At 41.3% G+C, this 20529-nt stretch overlaps 1 protein-coding gene and 1 long non-coding RNA gene across 2 annotated transcripts in view; one reads left to right on the top strand and one right to left on the bottom strand.

Moving 5' to 3' along the window:
* Window positions 1-9: 9 nt before the first annotated feature.
* On the top strand, window positions 10-2629 carry LOC113946236. Its single transcript, XR_003527360.1, has 3 exons — window positions 10-90; window positions 739-828; window positions 1480-2629. It is a non-coding gene; the product is annotated as an uncharacterized LOC113946236 (long non-coding RNA).
* A 12162-nt stretch (window positions 2630-14791) lies between these two features.
* SUSD4 (sushi domain containing 4) overlaps window positions 14792-20529 on the bottom strand; it is a 30894-nt gene continuing 25156 nt past the window's right edge. Inside the window, exons 4-7 of the mRNA XM_027641696.1 lie at window positions 19739-19930; window positions 19118-19262; window positions 17089-17471; window positions 14792-15901 (exon numbers count right to left, since the gene is read on the bottom strand). Of these exons, the coding sequence (XP_027497497.1) occupies window positions 15873-15901; window positions 17089-17471; window positions 19118-19262; window positions 19739-19930 (749 nt within the window). The 3' untranslated portion in view covers window positions 14792-15872. The remainder of the gene's footprint in view (window positions 15902-17088; window positions 17472-19117; window positions 19263-19738; window positions 19931-20529) is intronic.

Genomic DNA, 20529 nt, shown 5'->3' with positions numbered 1-20529 from the left:
GGAGGGAATTTCCCCAGCACAGTGGAAATCCTCCCCAGCTCTCCAAGACCGGCTGCTGGATACCGAACTCTGGGGCCCCAACATAAGGACGTGAGTGTTAGAGCATGTCCAGAGGAGGGTCATGAAGATGCTCAGAGGGCTGGAGCACCTCTCCTGTGAAGACAGGCTGAAAGAATTGGGGTTGTTCAGCTTGGAGAAGGCTTCACAGAGACCTTATAGCATGTTCCAGTTACTTAAAGGGGGCTTACAAGAAAGTTGGAGAGGGGCTTTTTACAAGGGCTTGTGATAGGACAAGGGGGGTTGGCTTTCAATTGAAAGAGGGTATGTTTAAATTGGATATTGGGAACAAATTCTTAATTACGAGGGTGGTGAGGCACTGGCACAGGTTTCCCAGAGAAGCTGTGGATGCCTGGAAGTGTTCAAAGCCAGGTTGGATGGGGCTTTGAACAACCTGCTCCAGTGGAAGTTGTCCCCTGCCTATGGCAGGGGTGGAACTAGATGATCTTCAAGGCCCCTTCCAACCCAAATCATTCTATGGTTCTGATTCTATGGGAAGGGTCAGGCAAGGGGAAAAAAGACTGAGGGATGCAGCCAGGACACAGGAGTAAGCTTTTATGGGCTTTGCTACATTTTAATCTGTAGGAGATGATCATACTAGCTCACCTCAGTGTAAGCAATGTGAAAATTTGTGTTTGCTGGCTGCTTGGTGCTTGAGCTGTTTTTTTTGGTCTTTTGCAGGTGGAAAGAGCCAGTTTATCTCTGCCTCTTACATCCAATACAGCTGAGTCTCTGATGGGCACTTATCTGACCCAAGATAACTGTAAGCAGGTGATCCTGTACTCACATTCTTATCCTATCTCTAATGGTCATTATATTCCATTTCCTACATTACCTTATACTAAGTGGAACACTTAGGTTTCCTAAAGAAGTTAAGGTTGAATGACAGATCTGTAACTGAAGTAATTTATTTGCCTGTTACTGTAATTCTTAAAGAGGAATCCAGGAATGAAAAGGGGAGGTAAAAGAGAGGACAGAGTAATTTTTATTTTAAAAAATTACAGTAATTTAAATTTTCAGGTTGCACTGAAATAAAATTTCTGGAAATTGATGCTGTTTGAAAAATTGACAATCTCTGAGCTAACTCTTGAGCGCATGGCTGCCTGGCCTTAACTGCAGCAGTGAGCTGAGGATTTAGTAACATTGCATGGGAGACACAGGAGCCTAAAGCATTGGATCTCCAGTATACATCATGTTAACCAAAGCATGACCTAATCTGGGCAGTTGGAAATGCAGAACTCAGGGCCATGTCTTAAGATTCACCTTTTAAATAAAATGAGGCTCCACTCTGTTGGCGTTGCACAACTCTCAGCCTCTTTTGGAATTAAGTGCCTGAGGCAGCTCTTGCTTGTAACTCACACCGAGTTATAGACCCTTCTCCTACCCAGGTTGCTCCTTATGGAGCCTTTCTCTTTTTAATAGAACATGAACTCTGCTTCTGTCTCTGATGACCCCTGTTGTCACCCCTGACCATGAGGATGTCTACAGAGGAAATTCTCACTCTTTCCTGCTTGAGCTGTTCTGCTTTGTATGGAATCGACTGGGCCTGAGATGACACCGAAGTGCCTGTCTTCATACTAATCTGGGTTACATATCTTTAATTACTAATACTTATGTCACTCTTGTATTAAGTACTTACAAGTGACTGCATATGCATGTATTTTAATGGTCTTAATGCACCTCTCTGGTTGCCTGGGATATGTTTTACTTATGTTAAATCAGGTAAGAAATTACAACACACCCTGGCACTGAAGCAGTATTTCTAAGGCCACTGAAAACAGGACCTGTGTGTTTGAAGACAAGTAATTTGGAATAGCATGTTTAAACAAAACACAGGGAACTGGAGAGAGCAAACAAACCAGTTTAGGAAAAGTCCTATAGAACTCTATCAGGTCACGTGGGATATTAGAGAAGTATCTGTGAGCACCCATTGTTTTGTGCAAATTTACACTGTGAGGTTGTGATACTTATGCTCAAATAAATAACAACTTATTTTCTGTTTGGTCCTGCTTCTCTCTTACTTAGAGTTGAATAGATGGAAGTGGGTACTTTAAGTTCTGAGTATTTTCAAGATTACTCTTAGCTGTAAGTGAGTAAATCTCTTTTCTACTGAGTCTACCACCATAGCACCTCCTTTTATGTGGTGACAGTAAAAACCAGCACCAAGTTTTAACCATGCGTGCCCTCAGTTCACACATCACAATATGTGTCTAAGGTGGATACTTCACTTATAATCCTGTTGTAGCTTGTTGTTGCAGGTGGGAAGCACCCAGGATCTTGTCAAGGTCCTGATTTTGTGGATCTTGCCAGCTTAGGCCTCTAATTGTTTGCCCATACACCTAAATGGATGAGATATTTTATACTGAAGCAAGGCCTGGAATGCAGGGACAGTTTAGGTGTCAGCTAAGCCTGTTTCAGTTTGTGAATAAAAGCTTTAGAAGTGGCTGAAGCAGCAGGTAAGCAGGACTGCTGTCCTTTCATGGCTATAGTCCTTGAGCATCTTTTTGTTTAATACATAATGCATGTTTCAGCATGGAAGCAAGGTATTCACTGCTGCTTTTTGTACAGTCAACTGCTGCTAACAAGTGTTCATGAATTTACAGAAGTGATTTTTGCAAAAGCTTTTGCTAAGTTATGGTTGAAAATCCAACCTGGAACTTTTTTTGGGTTTGGTGCATTGACTGATTTATCATAGAACACTGCTCACTATTATTACGACTGCAGACTGGATTAAATCTTTTTGATTCAGTTATTAAAAACCTCCAGGTTTCAAATGCATAAATCACAGGACTCTATAAAGAATGTCAATGTATTCAGCTACTGTGGTTGTGTAACTCAGAGAGAAAAGAAACAGCTAAGTTGTTTGTTATTGCAGCTGTATTTTCTGTAGCAGTGTGCTGACATCTTTCAATGCTTTTCTGCACAGAGAAAGTAATGTAATTCCAAATGATGCAGATGAGCATGTTATGCATGTTATATTTTGATGAAAAAAGGCACAGCTACACAACCATCTCATATTGTTCTGTCACTTGCAAGAAACGATGGAAACTAAAACAAAAGCTGTCTTCCTGCCAAGGTGTCTGCGTTGAGCAAAGACATGTTTCTTGCTCCTCTGTTGTCTTATGCAAGTCACATACACACAGCAAACTAGACACCTAGCAGGCACCATAAGGAATTAGGAAGGAGGGGGGAAAGAAAAGATGTCCTCTCCATTATACACATGAAAACACCAAAAATTAGGAACAATTACTTACAGAATTTTACTGTCTCCTAGATTTATGCAGCTTCTTGAAATTAAGCACTGAGAGATCTAATTTTAAGCATATTACTAATTTCAAGAAAATACCATATATGAAGGTTCATTTATGAAAGGTCAGTAAATGCTCTAACAGATTTTGTACAAATAATCATTTGTCTCACATTTTGATAGAGACAGGTTAATAGGCTGTTTCTTGCCATGGCTTATCAATAGCTATGATGTCTTCTACTGATGTGCAGGTGATATTTCCAGTGTATCCCACTCCATTTTAAACATGCTAATAAAATACATTAATAATGTGCAACCTTTATAAGCCCCCTTGAAATGCAACTAGGATATAATCTTTATTGAAACAAGACCCAAACAGGTGCTCTCTCTTGTATTTAATGGAGTGTATTTAATACTGAAAAAATGTGCTTGAAGCCAAAGAACAGCCCCTTGTGTGTGCTGGTTCTGCAAATGACATTTGCCAGTTGTAATGAACTCAGACTATGAAATTCTAATAGCCACAGAAGGTTATCTATGGCGAATGACTAATACCTTCTAAATTAAGGTCTGTAATTGCACTCTGGTGATTAATGCATTAAATTACCAATTTCTTACATGTAAAACACTTGCCAAATGTGTATCTTATTGTACCTCTGAGCTCACCTATAATGTACAATAGGCAGGTGAAATACACAATCATTTCCCCCAGGCTTATTCCAAAGCAGGCTTCCACCCACACAAGATCAACGCTGTAATAAGGTCATTATTTCTGGAGACGAGGTTTTCATATCTTGCATGGGTAATGCCATTAAGTTCCTTTAACTTATGAGTCTCAGTTAAAATTATCATAATAAATGCCAGGAATTGTTTAGTTTTTCCCCCCTGGATTTCACAACAAACATAGCAAAATCTGTGATCTTCTTAATAAACATCTAGCTTTAGAAAAAAAAAAAAGGAAAAAGGAAAAAAAGCCAGTATTTGGGGAACTATTAAAGTGTCTTAGAAAGCTTTTATTGAAGCAGTGAACTCAACAGTTTGTCCACAGAATGGAGAGAATAAGAAAAGATAAAACTCTACACATACAAAGCTAATTATTCTCTCTTTATGCATATAGAATAATCCAAAATGAGCCTCTGCAAATGAATCTTTTCCTGGTTTAGGGAGCATTGATTTTGATCTCAGTGTGCTTCTGTGAGCTTCATTCTTAGTGAGACTAAAGACTTTGGAGAGGCAGGTTTTTGCATTTATCTGCCTTTACAGCCTTGGCTACCACTGAGTTCAGTTACAAATATGACTGTGTTAATTTGAGCAAAGAAGAGAAAAGCAAGATCAGTAAAGGCTACCTGAGCAAAGTTTGATCAATTGATTAATGTGCTCTACTAGTCTCAACATAAGAATAATTCAACATGTTATATTTTAGCTTGAAAATTATATTTTCATTTTAACAGACACTGAAACCAAAGTTTCATCTGTTGAAATTAACACAGTCAGATCTTTGCAAAAAACCTCAGAGCTGTGCTTACCCTGCTTTAGATTCTCAAAAATAAGGTAAAAATATGCAAAAGGATAGTGTCAGAGGAATTGATTCAGCCCGCTCTGCTCCTCTCCCAGGTCTGAGTAGATTGTAGGAGAAAAATATACTCCCACAGTTGAATTGTATAAAATACAGCCTCAGACTGTCTGACCTCCCCAGCTGTACAGGACAAATCCCTATTTTGGGCCCTGCTGCCAGGCCAGCCAGATGCAGCAGCAGCTTCCCCCTGAGGCCACTCAGAGCAGAAGGAGACCTTTGTTCAGGCAGCATCCACCAGCCAGCCAGCTGTTCCCATACTCTGCAAAGAAAGGCTGACTGGAGCCGAAACCCGGTTTCATACTAACCTAAATACCTGTCAGAGCTGAGACTGCAGTAAAATAACCTGTGACACCTTTCATGTTATTGAGTTGTCTGCCATTTGTACGTGAGTGTATATGAAAGCAGTAGTGCAGCCTCAGGTCTCTGCCCATGGAAACACCCTGGGAATCACACAGTGCACAAGGCATCGTGTAAGACAGGAAAGAGCCTCAAGAAATAAGTTTCTGCAGTGTTAACAAAAAGGGAAGATGAAGGCAAAACAAAATCCATTGGTAACACCAAAAGAAATGTCCCATGAAATTAAAAACTGTACATACTGATGATATGCCAAGGTTCTGCAAGCAGCTGGGATTTAAAAGCTGACACCCCCATGACAGCCTTGTGACTCCTGTTGCACTCAAGATATCTGTCAGTTAACAACTGCGTATTCAGCTGGGATGGCTGGATTGCTCCATCCTGACCACTTCTCCAAATGTAAAAATGAGAGATGAATTGTGACATGCCATGTCGTGCCACCCAAAAACACAAAGGATGGGGAGAGCATAAAACCAGCACATCACTTCTTGCACTACCAGCAACATTATTCTTTTAAGGATCTCCAGAGTAATTTATTAGCAAAGCAAGTAACATCCTTGAGAAAAACTCCTTAACATTTTTTTTTCACATGGAAAGATGCCTGCAGGCAAGTCTTGATACTAGATCACATTTTTACCAAGAACCAGAAGGAAGTAATCTTTTACCCAGATTCAAGAGGAAGGGCTGCTGGGCGACAACATGAATTCCCAAGCTGAGTGGCAGCCCCTCTGCTGCTGCTGCCTCTGGCCCCCATGTCCAGGGCAGGAGAGGCCTCAGAGTGGTGCAGATAGTGGGACTTGTCCCCCAGAGAGCTGTGCTAGAGACTGTGCTTCCCAGCAGCATCCTGCCACCACAGCCCTCTCTGGAGAGGTGACCTTCAACTCAGCCTCCTGCCCCACAGTATGAAATCACATCAACTGCAGTCTCACCTGCCAGGATAGAAAAATACAACAGCTGTGCTGCAGCTCACTCTACCTCACCCAGTGTCCAATTTAGCCAAACTCCACTAAGTGGTGCTTTGCACTCCTGCTTTTATGCTGACAGCACCTGCCAGCCAGGAGTAACTGGAGAAAGTGCTTGGAGCAGGATGTCACATTGCTTCTGGCTTCATCCACACCTGAGAATCCAACCTTTCAGACGTGAAATATGTTTCACTTTTTTATGGCCTCTTTCTGTACTTTTTCTGCCTGTTTTTAGTTGGCAGCAGTTTCTGCTCATTTTGTGCTATCAGTACAAGCCCTAAAACACTGCTCTTATCTACACCTGTTCCTGCCATGGAACGTGCTGCCTAAGGAAAAGAGATGCTGCAGAGGCTAGGCTTCTGTGCCTCCTCCCTGTGAAGCAACCATCACCTCACAAATCACATTTGCCTGAAATGGCATGCTTGCCATTTTCCTGTAACCCCACACATTGCTGTTATTAGTTACTTTGTACATTTGAGAGAATTTTGTGTCTGGTCGCCTTTGCTACTGGCTGTCCTGGCCAATGCTCCAGCACTGACACAGCTGTGTGGGTCAAGGCCCAGTACAGATGGGCTACAGTAGCATAAACTTGTGTCTCTTTTGCCCTAATGTATATGGTGCAAATCCAGGAATAGCCTTCAGCAGTGAACAGCTGTTGTTTTTAAGAGAGCAGAATCAATTCTCTATGATCACGCCAAGTAAAGCAGTTGAGGCTCAAATGAAGCGTTTCCCAGTTATCACAAATTTATGCTTTTCAGGTTTTTTGCATTTTCTGTCTTCTTCAAATTATATAGAAACATGTGGAATTTAAAATCTATCACAGCCTGCTTGGCATCCGTTGCCCTGTAAGCTTTCGGCATATACTTACTGCTCTCCACAGTCATTCTTCATTTCTTTCTCTGTGGCTCTGCTAATTAAAGCCTCAGGTAATTTTTCTTTTAAGGTCCAAACTCTCTTCACTCTGTAAAAGAGAAAAATACTCATCAAATGTCAAAGGTCTTTGAACTGTTGTATCTGTGTAATCCCGGTGATTACTCAGGACTCTCTCTGACCAGCAGCCTGGGGTTTATGCCTTTCTCACTCAGTAAACAAATCTTTTCCACAGAGCTTAAATATGTAATTGCATGGCAGAGGCTGTTGCTTTCCAGGAAAAGCACTTATGAATACATCTCACATTAAGCTTTGAGATTTCAGTGTAATCATGGGCTAATATTTTTCTGTTTTACGTGCTGGTTTTTCCTTCCAGGGTCCTAATTATGAACATGAGATTTCGCTGCCCTGTTGTGAACTTCTCATTCTTCAAATGCATGACTAATCTGAAGAGAAAAACGAATGCATTGGAACAACATAACAATGAGGCTACTCCTAAGCTTGATTTTTTATTTATTTATTTTTAAAATTTGCCTAGTTTTCAATGCCACTCACTTTGGAGCTGATGTGAGTTGAAAATACTCACTACCTCCTACAGCTGGGCCTGAAGGACATCCTGATACGACCTGATAGTGTTGATTGCTGCTGATGCAAAAATAAATCTAAGAGGACAAACCAAGGGAAAAAAATTACAAAGCACAGCCACAAGGAGGGTCCCATTCTGCCATGGACTGTAAATGTGCCAGGTTCAGGGGGACTGCAGTGCCCAGCAGTCCAACTTACGCAAGCAGGAGCAGTAAACATGGGTGCTCGCAGAGACCCAAGGCCCACTGTCATTTCCTGCTGATTAATTGTGGGAAAAGGCCACTTTCTTCTTACTCCGTGTTCAGTCTTGGACCATAGAAGTAAAGTGCACCAGGTTCAGTCTTCTTTTAAGCCAATTAAATTATCAATTAAATTATTGAGAAAGGATACCCACTAACTTTCTTTATGAAGAAATCTAAGATCTAAATTTATCTTGGGTGTTTTTCTTATAAATTATTTATAGTTTTTCAATTATTTAGTGAAGAAAAAAGCATTTAGAAAATGAGAGAGAGTGGCAGGTTGTTGTTTTTCTCAGGACTGCAAACAAACTGAGGCAATGCCTCTTGTGCTGGAAACCAACAGGCAGACCTGTGAGGATGAAATTGCATTTTAAAACTGAATTTGGAAGGTAGAAAATTCTCTCAAGAAAATCTGTCTGCCTTCATGGATGGAAGTAATTTCCTCCCTTAGATATTCTAGAACAGGCAGATATTTGATTTACGTTTACTGTCTCCTAGTGACATGAAATATGGTTTGGTGACACAGTTTCAATGAAGAAACTGAAGGTCAGGGAACAGTTAATCACTTTCTTGCTCATAATTTAATATGAAGATATGTAGGCATTTTTAGGATACTTAGGCATCCAAAGATGAAGACAGCACCGTGCTGGATTTAAAAAATATCTAAGGGAACTATCTCAGTTTCACTTCCTGTCAGTGCCTAGAGCAGACAAAGGCAGAGGCCTATGTTGTGAAGGCTTAAATGAATGCAGAGAACTACAATGCACCCACTCAGCCTCGATTTACTACAAATAGTGCAACGCGAATAAAATCAGAAGTCTGGGTGGAGTTTCCAGAGTCCAGAGTCCAGTTTTGCTCTAAAGGAGTGTAATGCTAAACCCTTCCCTTCCTTGGATGGGAGCACATGGCCTTTCTTCTGCTTCTTAGAATCAGGAGATGGGGACTCCAGACTGCATGGTCAGAAAGAGCTCATTGCTGAAAGGGGTCCCAGTTCCCATCCACTTCACTGTAAACTGAGAACAGTGCATATATCCAGAGCCTTTTGTCTGTAACAGCTCCTAGATTCAAAATTTCAGGGAACAGGAGACTGCCAGACCAGAGAAAACTGAGTGAAGAGGCATCATTACCTTTAATGATGCTGCTTCTTGGAAATTTTCCCCTTTTTTCATAAACCATAGAGAACACCATCACCCAAGTCTTGTAGGTATGTTTATCTGTACCAAGATGTATTTGTGACAGATCAGCCCAGCACCCTAAGCCTAACTGAAATGCTGGACTCTTTCCAGCTGCCATGATGTCTTTTTTAATGCCAGGCTTCAGCACTCTTGTAGCTTGGTCTACACTGCACAATGGTGCAAGGTGAACGTGTATATAAGTAAACCTGGTAAGTTACTGTGGCAGTTCTCTTCCTAAGCAGTTGCCCAAAATCCAATGGAAAACCCAACAGGAGGTGTACAAGCAGGCAGCTGACATTGCCCATTGGATTAACCCTCATTTTTGCTGCAGCACTTCAGTAAAAGCCTATTATACTGAACTCCAGTAATGGCTCTATCAGTGATAGACTGCAGACATTTATAGTCTTCATCAATGAACAGGCTAAGCGAAGCTAAATTGTTCTGCTAAACTTTTTAGTAAGTAATTAACCCTGAATTATTAACAACAGGCAGCTATGGTAATGGTTATGAAAGAAATAACAACTGGTTGCACAGTTATTAACACGAGAGCACTGAACAAGGCAGGCAAACAGCATGTGCTGCCATGGAATTAATAGAAGGGACAACGGTGGCAAATGCGATCTCCCGCAGGGCGGTAGAGTTCCAGGGGCTGAGAGAGCTGCTCAAAGACACTTGCTTTGGCAAGAGCAGCATGTACTCAGCAGTAGATGGATGGAAGTCAGAAGTGGATGGTAATAAGGAACGTTAAAAATAAATCTAGCCTCATTAGGTTAAAAAAAAGAAAATACGTGAACCTGACAGCTCAGCAACTGGCAACTCCTTAGTTCAAGCAGTTATCCGGGGAACAAGAAATTCATACTGGAACATCAGGAAGCAGACAGATGAAGTGACCTGCTGGGCACCCTATGCTTCCTAACTGGACCGTGTCAGTGCCAATTTTCTGAAGCTGTGAGCTCACCAGTTTCAGAAAGGAGCGGGTCTTAAAAAGTCTTATCTTGAAAACCCCTAAAATATAAGCCAGTTCTTAAAAACCTTGGCTACAAGGTTTTTACAGGAGCATTTGTGTGCACCTGTGAATACTGGGCCAATGAATGATGGTAAGCTGACAGTGTTGGGACCGAGGCATATAGACACATCACACATGTAGCAATGTGGGCTCCCCTCAGTGCTCTGCTCTAACCATTTTCATGGACCATTTATCAGCAGAGTGAGGAGCTCTGTGTCCCTTCTTGTCCTCTCTTGCTGAGAACACAAATGAGCAAGGCAAATAAGAGCAACCTCTTACGAGGGAGAGGACGTGTCCTGCTGGGTACTGCACTGCAATTAAGCAACTTGTTTGGCTTCCCAGCATGACTGAGGTGACAGGATGAAACTGGAACAACAGTATTAGTTACCAAAAAAAAACCAAGAAAGAGAGTAGAAGGATAAGCAGAGGAGAAAAAAAGGCAAACAAATAAAATGGAAAAAGTGGATCCAAACCAAAACCAAGACCGTTATTGCAAGCAGAACCAGTCTGATGACAGAAATGCAGAGGTGAGGGAAAAGAGATGCTGGACCACCAAACCAAGAAGCTTGTCTTACCTCTCTGCCTCTTGACTTTCTTTTGAACCAACTGTATTAAACAAACAGCTCTCTCTACCCTTACTGTGGGACATGGGGAACTTATCCATGTCCCCTGGACTTTATTCAAATTTAAATGTCTTTTCTTCCTTCTCCTAGTTTTTCTTTAATATATTTTATCAGGTGAATCCAGACTTCCTAGGTTATAAAATGCCCCCATGTAGCAGCTTCCTCTGGCCTGCAGGATAGTCTCTTTGCCTTGCTGAGGAAAGGTGCCTCAAGAATCCCATCTGTATGGGGTCTGTGTGAATTATTAGAAGTCTGCTCTGACACCTGAACAGGAAATAATTCAATCTCAGGCTAATGCCCTTTCTGTTATTGTTAAATAACCTATCTTCCTGTCCTGGAAAATGTAGGGCTGAAAGAAGGGACTGTAGGCTACCATATAATGGTAGTGAGGAGAGAAATATATAATGCATGAAGTAAATTATATACATTCTTTGGGGAGAGAAGGATTTGTCTGTCTATTCTGGCTGCACACCCTGGCATCGGAGAGTGACAGGCAAAGCAGGGCCTGTCTTCCCGCCACCACAGTGCCTCTTCTCCAGTATGCTGCAATTCCTTTGGGAACCATGTCAAGGTTCAGACATTTCCCTGGGTTTGGGGCAGATGTTTGCTTGCTTTCTAATTCCTTCTGCCCCTGAGTCCTCCCTGGGCATCCATGGGAGATCAAGAACAGGAGCTTGAGATGTGCTTCTCTCATCTGTCCTACTCCTTCTCCGACAGCTGATGTGCTAAGCTGTGCTACCATCCGCAGCACAGCACAGGGAGAAACAAACAGCTTCTGGGGCATGTGAAGCAAGTTTTGCACAAACATGACAATGGTCTCTGCGCTCCACTGCCTGAGCTGCTGCTTCTCATTGAACTCAATAGGTGTCTTCAGATAATTGCCAAGAGAGGATTTACTTCACCTAATGCGCAGCGAGTATTAGAAGGGCTGCCTAAGATAGACATGAAGACCAGAAAATCCCAAGTTTGGATTTGTCACAGAACAGAATTCTGAAATCAATGTCACTAACGCAACAAGGTTTAATTCACAGGATTTTACTGGAGTTGGGCTCACACTATACAAAAGCTTCTGTTGATGGAATAGAGAGTATTTCTGGCTGTGATTCTGATGAGCACTGACCAGTTTGCCCAGTACCATCAGTTTGGAATTAGTCTGTGGGCAAAACTGTGCATCAGTCAAGTTTAGTTCTCACAAGCTGGGAATCATGCAGAAACAGAATGGGAAGGGCCCCCAAAGCTCACATAGTGCATTTCACCCCAAAGTTTCCTTGGCCGGTATTTATTTAGAAAAGTCTTAAAAAAATCTCTGAGAGGTTTTTTTACAGATTCCTCAGACCAACTCTCCCTCCTTGTAACCATCCCTATGATTAGAATGTTTTTCCTAATATCTAACCTAATTCTCTCAAGCTTCAATTAAGCCTATTATTCTTGTCCTACTTATATGGATAAATTCCTTCTTCTTTGAAAAATATGCTTATTACTAAAAACCAAATTTCTGTGTTCCCTTCTGTTGTTCACACTGAACACATGATCTGTGACCTGTGAGGACAGGCCAGGCTCTTCCAGTTCTCTCTGCTTGGCTGCCCTCCAGCTACTCTACATTTTCCTTGAAGAGGAAAAAAATTGCTCAACATTTGACACAGTGCTCTAGCTGAGGCCCTGCTAGTGCTGAGTGCAGCTGAAGAATTGCTTCATGCATTTGATAAGTTACAGTTCTGTGTAAACATTCTCATATTGACATTTAACATTTTCACAACAGCCAGGTCCTGTTGACTCATGCTCAGGTTATGATTCACTCCCTGCAGAGCTCCTGCGAGACCTTGGACCTCCACCCTTCATCCAGCCCTCTGCAGGTCAAGCCCTCGTTCATAAGTCAGTGTTGAAGGCTGACACACTTCTCCTCCACTTTTTTTCATTTTCAGAAATATTGGCAGGGTGAAGCCAGTTCTTGTTTTATTTTCCTGAAGTTGTCAGCACGTACCCTTTTCCCTCTCTGCCGAAGGCACACGGGTTGTCCGTCCTCACTAACATGCTGCTTCTCCCCTCACCAACAGAGTTTTCTTGAGCCTGCTTTAATTCACATCCAGATAGCTCAAGGGAAAACAGCTTAATCTGCATAAGGTGTGCTCATCCTCCCATCTAGTTTCATTTACATGGCAAACATACCATCATGATCTTACCAGCTCTGTAGTCTCTCAAGGCCCTAAAAGGATCCTCCCTCCTGAAGGTTTGGCTGCTGAGGGTTCAGGGAGAGCTCAAGGTTGACCTGAGGTTTAGGCCAGGGAGTTGCGGAGTTTTCCAGGCTGGTAGGGTGGTCAGGTTGCTGCAAAGGCTGGGAGGGTACCTGGGGGCAGCCCTTAGCCCAGGACATGAGCTTGTGGGTGGGGGCAAGGGTGCAGATCCAGGGGTGGGCAGTCCTCTCATGAGAATTCAAGCCCTATGTGAAAAAAAAATAACATCAGAAACAGTCCTCTGTTTTCCCCAAATACTCAAGCATGTAAAACTCCCAAACTCAACCACACAAGTAATCCCCCCAAAACAGCCTTTCTGGAAGTCTTATACATCAGAAGCAAAAAATGGTAAAAACTCTCTTACCTTTAAAATCTGTATTTAGTACAGTGCTATCAAAGGGCTATCAAACAATATTAATACATCCATGTTTTCTAGAGTATTTGCAGTTCTGCACTTTTTAAAATACAAATAATCTAATAAGTCATAAATTTACATTTCTTAAGTTACCATGTCTGGCTCCCTTAACAAAATGACTGCAATACAATACATACAGCAGTGTAAATCCGTAAAACCACAGAGCTCCAAACATTAATCAGAAGCCTTCATAACAGAAATTAATAAATGGAAGTCCAAAAATTTAATAAGGAATGAAATTTCACAAGCTGTTAAAAGACTTGCAAAGACGGGTTTCATAATATTTTATAAGGCATCTAAAGCAAATTCAATACTTTTCAATGACATTGTGAAACAGAAATCACTTAACTGACTGTAGGCTTGAGACGTGCTTCAATTCAAGGTTGGTATCACAGCACTCCCATCTTATTTGCTGGAGTGACAATCCTGAACATCAGCTGATCATGCAAACACCATGGAAAGCATGGGGACTAGAAAGGAAGGGGTAGCTAAAATAGTACTAAGACCTGATAGATGTGTCTCTGGGATCAGTCTGAAGATGCAGTTGCAATTGAGACAATTCAGCAGAAAAAAAATGCAAGTCTTGTGTAAGCAGGAATGGAGGACAATGCAGAGTATGTCTTATACTCTGCAATACCAATTACTACGTTCTCATCCATCTTACCATAGAATAATTGGCATTATTCTAATAATTGCTTCTGCACCATACAGTTTTTTTGTCTCCTTCTGCTTCTTGCAGTAATATGCAATTGCTGACAGGATGCTACTAAACACTTTCTTTAATGGTTGCAGCACATCTATAATTCTACTAGCCTGACTCATGAGAGAGGCCACTAGATGTTACCACAATACAAAGAAATCATTAAACAATCATGAAAAAATAACAGAGCAACTTGTAGTGATCCTCTATTTAGGGGCAATAGAGATATTATTAATTTACTTTGTATATAAAATCAGAACCCAGTCTTATTTTTCCCTTTGGTTTGGATTAGCCCACATGATGGCAATCTCTGTCATTAACATACGGCGAGTTATTCCTTCAAACACCGCCAGTTCAACATATGTTTCATTCGCTCAACACCAAAAATAAGATGAGGAAATCTGCTTGGATTTCAGTAAGTGTATGAAACAGCCAGGAATTTTCCTGAAAAAGAATGAATAGCCTGTAGCACCACAAGGGTGAACCATACAGGCTTTAGCACAATGCTTGGCACAGCATGCAGAGGAGAGAAAAGCCGTGTAGCACCTACAGAAGCTGTGCCCTTGCTGCACCCATTTCGTGTGCTCTGCTTAACCAAAACCACTCTCTCCATTTGCAGCTGGATGAGGGATATAAAGCTGAAAATGCACCAGAGCAGGTGTTTTGCTGCCTTCTCAGCCTTCAGGTAGGAGCTGGTAAAAGAAGTGAGGAAGGGAAAAAAAGCGAAAAAAAGGCCAACGTCACAACAGTCCAGTAAGTCAAAAGAACTGAAACTGAACTTTATTACGTTCTTTTAAGTATTCTACAATAATGGCTCAGAATACTACCACAGCGTACAGGGAGAAGGCAGTGCTCTGGGCTATGACTGTAGATTACTCTAGTGTGTGTATATATATATATATATATATGTATATATATATATATACACACACATTTAAGAGCTTAAGAAAGGTTGAAGCAGGGTGGTTCAACATTTCTTAAGCACATAGTTCATATTTTTAACGTTTTCTAGATCTCTCATTTTATAGCAGGATTTATCAAATGCAATGTAGTCACAGAAGTCTTGCATAAATACAAATATTGATAGTTTACCTTGAATATTGTCTATGATATAAATTCTGCCTTACCTTTAAAAAAAAATCTCCAGATCATTGTGTGACCTGGGAGTCTTTCCTTTTCTTTCTCTTTAAGAGTTTTTAAATATATATATATTTTAATATATAATTGCTATCATACATCAAAGTATATATGAATCCCATCATTTCTGTTATATTTTCTGCAGACATGGTCTGAACCAAAATCACCAACAACTAAATCAAAAGCTTCCTGGCTATCACAGGAAACCCAAAGAGGATCTTTCCTCTTTTTTTTGTGTGTGTGTTTCAGTACTGGTATTTTTTTAAACTTGCAAGGATTCTTCATAAACTAGAGGTCCGTTCATCATTTAAAGCAGTCTTTATAAGCAAATTTACATATTTTGACATGCTTTTGTGAGGCAGTTAGTATCAAAATCCAATAGCATTTCTTACAGAACCATATGACTTTCTGCGATGCAGATATACATTTCATTTCTAAAAAGCCACAGTTCTTTTTTTACACCTGCTCTCATCAAATCCCCAGGATTCATTCATAAAACTGCTGCTGTTCCAAATGCTGATGCTGTTATCCCTGCTGTGGATTAAGACATACACCCAATCTGGTGACACCATCACGTGGAAGATTGATAAGTAGGAAAATACCCTCCCCAAATCCACAGATAGTCTTTTCTTCTCTAAATCCTCATGATTTCATGTCATCCAACAGTGCAATGTGACGAAGACACAACTCAGTGCAGGCTAAGGGTCTTCTTCCATCAGAGGAATCTCTAGGGGAAATAAAGAAATAGCAATGACTGTAATTTCCCTTTATTCTTTTGCAGAGTATTATTGTTAGCAATTCTACAAAAACAGAAATGGACATTGCAAATACCTGAACAAGACATGTGGTATTGCCAATTCTAGACCGCTTGTGCTCTGACACCTACATGAAAATTATTACTAAAACTACCCAGATTTTCTCAAACAAGTTAGGCCCACAAAAACCTAAATGCAAACATCCTTGCTACTACATTAATCACTGAGACAGCATTCAGAGTAGTCAGGGACTACTTTTACTGACATTACCATAATTTCTTCCTCTCCTCCTAACTGTCCTCTTCCCCTTGTGATACCACTAAAATTAGCCTAACCCTTATGAAGCAGGAAGAATTCCTCCACCCAGACCTTCACCCACACTGAATACAGGACCCTGGGCTTCAGCTCAGTGACTGTGGAGAGAAAGATATGAGCCTCTCCTTCTAAATATCTCCAAGGAAAGCGATCTAGTTTCCTTAACATTCTGAGCAGCACACCATCAGAACTCAGTGAAATGGTATTGGTGCATGCCCATGTTCAATTTAAATGCAGGCAGTAACACATGGCAAGCTCTCTCCTCACATGTGGTCCTGTGGGTACATTCCCCTTCTGCTGTGAGTTCCACGTCCGTGGCTTAATGTGCATGTGCCTCAGATGGAAGGAACCCTCTGCTCAGTGCACAGACATGATGAATTTGATAATAAAGGCTGCTAATTTCGACCCAGAATGAAAACATGATTTATCTTCTATTTCAAGGAGAAAAACCTGTTCTTTGCTGTGAAAGCCATGGCATGTGAGGGATTTGTGAGTGTAGGAGTTGAGGAGCAGATGAACAGATCAGCATAGGCAAGATGATGGTTGGCTCTGCTGCTGCACACAGGTGCTTCCTGACATCCCTGTTGATGAGAATGGGGTCTGGACAGGAACCTTCTGGCCTGGGATTCAAATCACATGCACCAGAGCTAGCAAGGACATACCACAGACACAAAGCCCTACGACCATGGAGTTGTAGGATTTTTAAAAAATGTCCAAATTAAGACGCGAACAAAAACATGGAGAAAGTATGAGCAAGTCAGGTAGGTGTATTCCTGCTCCACCAGTGCAAACAAATGATGTCTCCTGTTTATGGACTCACCTATTGCACCTATGCAAGACTCACCATCTGTAATATCGATCCGCGGACTCGTGGATGCAGCCTCCGCGTCAGTGCTACGGGATACGTCAGTTCGATCTGGAGCGGGAAGCGCTGCCGCTTGGCACGTCAGGGATGGATACAAACTTTGGAGCAGTTCAGAGGAACCCGACCTACTGTCACAGGTCTCAAATTCGCTAGGCAGCACGTCTGTAATCCTGGGGCCAGGGTAAGCAGGAGGATTCTGATCTTCTGCCTGCAAAATGTGCCCCTGGTCTGTGGTGGCTGAGTATCCGGGTGCCAGAGCATTCAAGCCGCTGCTTACAGCTTCATCGTAGGAGGGCAGCATGACAGGAACGCCATCCACCACCACGAAGTCAGGGTCACCCATGGAGCCCTCCTGGTTGCCTCTACGTCAAACACAGACGAGTTATCACAGAGAGAAGGAGCATGTCAGAAGCACCTCGGAGCAAAAGCTGAACTTCAGTAAACACAGCACTTTCTAGTCATGCAAAATGAAGCTACAGGGCCATTAACATTTGCATAAATGTTTGCTTCACGGTTTTGCAAAACTCTCTTTGGATTGACAGGTGAAATCTTTTACAATCGGAAAAATGAAACTACTAATGTGAAGGACAATTTCAAGAAGGCAGGAAAACAGGTGTTTGGAAGAGATAAGGAGCACCATTCGCTGTGCTGTGCGCAGTAGGTATCATGGATATAAGATCACAGATGTAGTTCACCATCCAGAAGTGTCTGAACCCCCTGGAAAGATGTGTGCTAGAGCACAAAAGTGTTTACAGCCCATGTAAACAGGCACTGGGATGACGACTGCTAGATGACAGGGCTTTGGTGGCCAGATATGTGGCCTCCCTCAAGTCTTACTTTCAAAGGATGGAGGCTTCCTTTCCTTAACCAGTATTAAGCTGTGTTCTTTTTTAAGTAAAAAATATTTCTATTAATTGGGAAGGTCTGTTAAACTCTGAAGTATCTGTTTAGTAGCCAATTAAATCACAGTATAGCCCTGGCAGAAGGGAATTGGTCCCAGGTACCTTTAAGACATGAAAATATGTGAAAAAGAGAGGACTTAAAGTTTCGATAAGTTAGATAAGTACAGTCTATAGACCTATCCATAGTGCAGCCCATTACCCCAAAGATCTTCCTGGTGATATAGATGTATGCACAGGTATTTGTATACTACTCCCCATACACTGTATATATTGACACCTATATGTATATATGTATATAAATTTACACACTGCTTATACAATCTGCATCTATTTAACATTAAGAACACAAAGTCCTTCCTGCTGCATTGGCATGGGGACATATTTACTGACATACAGCTTTTTCAGCTCTCATTTCTGCTCGTGGTAGAATAAAGACATGAGAAAAATCAAGTGTAGGAGAGAAATCAAGGTCCACAGTGAACTGAATAGACTGAAAATAAGAAACACGTCTAAGCCCCGATACAATTCTAGCTTTGCCTAAAACTCAGCATGTCTGCCTTTGTTTTTCCAGATGTATCTCATGAGTACTATGTGAATCAATAAATAATGCTCATAGCTGCATGGTATTTTATGGAAATAAAGGAAGATACGGGAGATATTTATGAATCATTATGAAAATAATACTAATGAAGGTAAAGCAAACTTTTAATATAAATTTGTCCATAGAGAGAAGAGAAATTCTTTCTTAAAACTTACATTACTAAGTCTACAGTAGTTAAAAAATTAATTCCCCCGCACCTGAAAATGAGCATTTAAAAATATTGCCAGCTATTTTTACATGCAGAAGCAGCAATTCTCAATAGCAGAGCTGTAATTACTCCCAGAGTGAATCTGGCAAACTTTCCCTTTTATCTTAGTTGCAGAAAGGACTACTGTAGGTTTTGGGGGGTGCCCTTCCACACCAGTGATTCAGAGACTTCTGCTCAGAGTAGAAGAAAGTATCTGCAAGGCTTGTGAGCTGCTCCATCTCTTCAGCAAAGAGTGCTGAATGTGAAAACTGAATCAAGGCCATCAATCTTCAAAATAAAAAAGAAAACAGTACAAACCGTGGAAGGAAATGTGTCTTAAATTTGGTCTGGAACATCCTGGCTAAAATAACCAGTAGAAGTACTAATAAAACGCTGGTAGCAGTAAACGCCACTATTTTCCATGTAGTCAGGAGGGTCTCCTGTGTATTTGGCCAAGTTTGTTCTATGACAAAAAGACAGTACAAGAGTTGTGCTTGATTATTACCATTGTTATTTTCTATGAATACTTCAACAATACTCAGAAGTGCCAGTTAGGACAAGACATTTTTTCTATGCATGTTGTAAAAACACACATAAACCCAATCCCATATACCAAAAGCAACCTTAATATTAAGCTGTCACAGGGGCTGTATCTTGCTTTTTCCCCTTGACTGTTTTTTTATACATGCAATAATGACTTTAGATTACATACATATAAAAATATCCAGATGCTTAAAAATACACTTGAAGAGGTAATAATCAAAATGGTTTAGGATCATTCAGTATCTTGAAAATGGATTATATTTAAAAGCATCTTAAAATCAATGTTCATCACTTAACCATAAAATAGAGGAAGTTCACCAGGCATTACAGACCTACAAATTTGCTCCAAAAGGAGGGACTACAAGAAGCTAGGATACAAGACTACAAATCCCTTACCTGTTTTGACACAGTATACTTGGTAGGAGGGGAACCACTCTCCGTACTGGCAGGTGATGTACTTGTAGTCGTTGGTGAGGGTGTAACCAGGATCACAGTAAAACTCCACCACCGTCCCATGGTTGTAACGCTCGCAAGGCCGTGGGTGGCAGATGTAGTCTCCATGGCTCACCATTGGAGGTAGTGGACAGACTTAGGCAAACAAACAAAAAGAAGAGGAGAAAGACATTAATTAAATTTGAATAATTAAAGCCAGTAACCCACTGCTGGGTAGCTTCAGTGTGTCAAAATGCACCGGGCACACCTCAGGCTCCCTTTACACTCCCTGCAGTTTTGGGTTTGTCTCAGTGGTACCAGACAACTGCCCAGGGAGCCCAGGTGCCCATCTGCACTAGCAGATGGATGCACATGCCTCCTGCATAGCAACACATGCCAGGGGTGACTTTTGGCTCTCATTGACACCAGCAAGCTTTGATGTCACCTGCTTGTTCAAAGGCCTAAAGATGGGATCTGGTATGCTTCCAGTCCTCTGTGGGAAAAGGAGGGTGAGAGGAAGACAAAAGAGAGCCCATATCCATCAGATGGCTACATGGGATTGGAGGGAGACAGTCAAAATAAGGAGAATCACTTTCCTTATAAAGCATCTCAAATTCAGCTGTAACATCCTATTTTTTGTTTCATTAACATAATTAAAAGGTTATGTGCACTAATTAAATTCCTAAATATTGACTTTTAAAAATAAGTTTGCCATCAGCAGCGTTGCAAGAGATGCTCAAGCACCTAGTGTTGCT

Source organism: Corapipo altera, unplaced genomic scaffold (genome assembly GCF_003945725.1).
Source record: "Corapipo altera isolate COAL_440 unplaced genomic scaffold, ASM394572v1 48b, whole genome shotgun sequence".
NCBI classification, from domain to species: Eukaryota; Metazoa; Chordata; class Aves; order Passeriformes; family Pipridae; genus Corapipo; species Corapipo altera.
This window is presented reverse-complemented; position numbering and strand designations above follow the sequence as displayed.